Source organism: Panicum hallii, chromosome 4 (assembly GCF_002211085.1).
Source record: "Panicum hallii strain FIL2 chromosome 4, PHallii_v3.1, whole genome shotgun sequence".
Classification (NCBI taxonomy): domain Eukaryota; kingdom Viridiplantae; phylum Streptophyta; class Magnoliopsida; order Poales; family Poaceae; genus Panicum; species Panicum hallii.
The window spans coordinates 15109644-15114138 of NC_038045.1; the positions used below are offsets into that span (position 1 = coordinate 15109644).

At 55.9% G+C, this 4495-nt stretch overlaps 1 protein-coding gene across 1 annotated transcript; it reads right to left on the bottom strand.

Moving 5' to 3' along the window:
• Positions 1 to 1979: 1979 nt before the first annotated feature.
• LOC112890133 (ABC transporter G family member 4-like) lies at positions 1980 to 4147 on the bottom strand. The gene has a single exon (XM_025956996.1). The coding sequence runs from the start codon at positions 4145 to 4147 to the stop codon at positions 2294 to 2296; it is 1854 nt and encodes a 617-aa protein (XP_025812781.1). The 3' UTR covers positions 1980 to 2293.
• Positions 4148 to 4495: the final 348 nt, after the last annotated feature.

Here is a 4495-nt window from a genome sequence, read left to right on the forward strand (position 1 = left end):
CTCAACTGCCCCGGCCTGGTGATCATCCAGAGAGACATGCAAGGGAAGATGCATGGGAGACTGTTGGCGGTCGATTTCCGATGATTTTGACCACCAACATTACTCCAGAATTCTTGGTTATAAGGCCTACACTAAGCTAAATTGAGTTAAACTAACGAGTTCCACAAGTTTTGTTGACTATTTGATCTCAGGGACTCGTGGTAAAAAATTTGGACGAAATGGGAGAAATCCCAGGCCGGCCGGTCTGACACTATGGCCATTGAGGCCCATCTTTTACCTGCATGCAGAGAAACACGCCCTAGCGATCCTGACTGGCAAACTTCAAAGCAACACATCCTACAGGCAAAAGACTTGTACCTTGGATCCTTGGGCCTACATGCAGCGACTCAACACATCTTTAGGCTCCGAACCGCCATCCTGGCAAATTCTACACGTTGATGCATATGACGGGTGGAACGAAGGGCCAAGATGAGCCAGGACCAGGCCGATCGGCGTAGTCAAGGCCGGCCGGCCTTGCAACTACCTGCCTTCACATTGACACAACCATAACCGCCATCAAAAGCTGGTCAGGAGCGTCCACAACGAAGTCGGTGCGAGGTGGCAACAGTCCCAGGCCGGCCGGCTAGCTTCCCACTTGCACACCACGCATCCTCCTTCGGTTGACAGTTAGCTTAACTGCCAAGCCAGCGTCCAAGACAAGCAACCTTCCAAGCACCATCCTCAAAGCCTATAAATACCTTCCCCTCCTTCATTTTCAAGACACGGATAATTGGAGCAAGTCCAAGGTGAAGCAAGCACTGCCCACATATCCTTAGAAAATAGAGAGAGAGAGGCGAGGTGAGAGTCCGGAGAGGAGCCGGAGTGTCGGCCCCTCTCCAACTTTATACCTCCGAGGAATGAAGCTTCGGTTCGAGTAATTTCCTCCTCTTTCATCTGTAATATTGCTTTCTTTCCTTTACTTTATTAGTACTTGAATACTTGCTCTCTCTACTTATTTGCGAGTGCTCTCTACCCTGATCACGGTAGGAGTAAGTGATTAGATAGTTTAGGCGTGGAGCCTAGGCTTGATAGTTACCTTGGGTTGTGTTCGACCCCACGGAATATTATGGTAGGCGGCAGGTGGTGATAGTTCTGTCCATCCCTCGTAGTCCACCACGTTCGGGTGTTTTCATAGCAGTAGTAGCAAGTTGTTGTTGGACTTCCCTCTCACCTCTTTCTGAGGTCCTTCCTCTTCCAGCCGCTGAAGTAGTTAGAGTCAAGTATTCTTGATAGGAGAAGATGATATTAGAACACCTCTACCTATCTTATCTGGACCTCTTCACTCCCGTCATATCCCCCGGATAAACAAGAGTCACTACTAGTACACTTATCGTTCCTTGTGGATTCGATACCCTGAAATACTTCTAGGTGAAAGCTACATCGTACGCTTGTGGATTTATTCTGTTAGGCTAAGGACCGCCAATAGAGATAGGTGCGTTTGGGAGTTAAAAATAGATAAAGGAGAAATAAGACCTAGGCAGGTGGGTCCCACCTGTCATGAAAAAGGTAGGGGCTCATCTGTAGGGGCTATTTCTGGAGTTGAGTATAGAAATTATAGCCCCATAAAATAGGATGAGCCCGCTACTCAGAGAAGTAGAACCCTGAAGTAGGGGCTATTGCTCGAGATGCTTCAACAAATGCCCTCCGCTGATGTGTTATTCTATGATGGTGATCAAGCTAGTGGCTAGTTTAGAAAATGGTGCGGATGAAGAATTTATATATTTTTGCAACTGTGGAATATGCAGATGAACATGCAACCAAAAATATTCACAAATAAGATCAAATCGAATTTAACAAGAAGACAAAAGTTATCTTTAACAAGTCCCGGGAACCATATCACACAGATAAGATAAAGATATAATGCATTATAATTTATAAATATATAAACTCCTCATAATCGACGCAGACTCGAGTCAATGAACAACTAGACAAAACTTATCTTTAAGTTAACGACGCATAATTATTCACCCCATCCATCTCCATCATATCACAATTCACACACACACACACACACTTATAAAGGAGTCGTATCTTCAGAATTTACATCAGTATATGACAGCGTAATTACCAGTTAATAATCACCTCTTCTTCCCCCTCTCTCTTTAATTTCTCTCTCCAAGTCGACAAGCAATTCGACGTACCTGCCTAGCTACCCTGGTTGTTTGCATGCACGGGTTCACACGCACGTACGGACGTGCGCTTCCGATCCTCTCCAAGATCCTGCTGCCGAGCTCGCCGGCCGGCCGGCCAGGTCTCATCTCTTGGCCCTGGACGCTCGCCGGCTGAGCACCACCCAGTAGAGCACCCGGTAGAGGAGGAAGAAGCCGAACAGCACCTGCACGCCGGTCCACCGCTCCTCCGCCGTGAGCCCCTTCTCCGCCAGCACGTCGCGCCCCGTCTCCGAGCACTCGCCGCCGCCCGCGACGCCGAAGCACCGGTCCGCCGCGCACGAGTACTCGTTCGCCAGCAGCGCGTCCAGCGCGTACTTGTACGGCGACGCGTAGTGCATGAACACCCAGTACGACGGCATGCTCCCGCGCGGCAGGAAGTAGCCGGAGAAGAGGAAGAACCCCGCCAGGGACACCGACACCAGCGACATCCCCGCGATGTAGTCCGGCGCGAACGAACTCACGAACAGCACGAACGAGTTCGCCGTCAGCACCACCGCCCACACCACCAGCACGAACGCCGCGAACGCGCCCGCCGACGCGCACAGCCCCACCAGGAAGTAGACGCACACCGAGTAGAGTAGCGCCACCGCCAGGAGGTACGGGAGGAACACCAGCGTGGCGGCCGCCGCGTGCGAAGACAGCCGGTACAACCCCGCTGCCGTCTCCGCAAGCACGATCGGCCGCTCCGACACGAACGTCGGCAGCGTCTCCGTCGTCGAGGTCAGCAGAAAGGTCAGCGTGAAGGCGAACAGGCCCAGCCGCTTGTGCGCGCCGGCCTCGCCGTAGCCGGCGTGGATGTAGATGGTCCCCAGCAGCGTGCCCACGAGGACCGCTTCCAGGAAGTTGGTCAGCAGCAGCTGCTTGCTGCGGAACACCACCTTCCACGCCCTCTTGTACAACACCACCAGCTCGTGCAGCCTCGACGATGGCGAGGCAGTCGACGACGTCGCCGCGGCCGCCTTGCGTTGGTCCGACGGCGAAGTGAGTTCCTGGGTCGACTTGGGCTCAGGGGTGGTGGAGGGGGGAGGATGAGGGAGCTGGTCGACGATCTCCAGAGCGAACTCGAGAGGGTTGAGCTGCGCCGGGACGACGAGGCCGTGGGAAAGAAGCGCGGCGTCGAGGGAGGCGAGGGAGCCGTGGTGCAGGAGGGTGCCGCGTGAGAGGAGGAGGAGCGAGTCCACCGCGGAGAGGAGGCGCGCGCTCGGCTGGTGGATGGTGAGCACCACCGTCGTGCCCCGGGCGGCCGCGACGGCGCGGAGGCAGCTGACGACCACGTGCGCCGAGGAGGAGTCGAGGCCGGAGGTCGGCTCGTCGAGGAGGAGCACGCCGGGGTTGCGCAGGAGGGCAAGCCCGATGGACACACGCCGCCGCTCCCCGCCGGACAGCCGCGCGGGGGAGACCCGTGTGTGCGCGACGTGCGCTAGCCGGAGGTCCGCGAGGAGCGCTGCGACCGCGGCCGACGCCGCGGGCGCCGACTCCGGGTGCAGCAGCGACGCGGCGAAGGCGAAGGTCTCGGAGACGGTGAGCAGGGTGAGCGCAACGTCCGCCTGCGGCACGTGCGCCGAGAGCCGGCGGAAGGACGACGGCCGGAGCGGCGCGGAGTTGAGCAGCAGCCTCCCGTGCGTGGGCGCGGTGCGCGCGGCGAGGATGTCGAGCAGCGTGGACTTGCCTGCGCCGCTGGGCCCCACGACGGCCAGGATCTCGCCGGCCTTCGCCGTGAGCGACACGTCACGGAGGATATAGTCCGGCGGCGCCGGGGCCGCGCCGCACGGCCTAGCGACGAGCCGCGCGAACGACCTCGGCGCGGGCGCCGGCTTGGCGTAGTAGATGTTCCGGGCGGCGAGCTCGTACGCGACCTTCTTGGGCGGTGGAGTCGACGGGTACGGTTCCGCATTGTCCGGTTCCGTGACGGTAGTAGTGGTGGTGGTGGTGGCCATTGTGGCGGAGTGAAGGAGCATGCGGAGGGAGGGAGGGGATGAGAGGGGTAATGTAGCTATGTGGTTATTTTAAAAAAAAAACTATGGTGTGGGTGTCCACTTGGTTGGAGATGACAAGCTGGTAACGGTGGATTAGCAGGAATTTTTTATTAATAAGGATTTAAATTATTGGCCTTTTTCTTGGGAGCAGAGTGCATGCATGCATAGGAGTGTGAGCTGTGGAATGGGACAAATTCTATGACATGTCTAAAGGAAAATTTGGATGGGTTAAGGTGGTTGCCCGGGTTGAATATAGGGAAATTGTAGTTTCACACATTCTTCTTTGGCTTATGTCACTAGAATAATGAA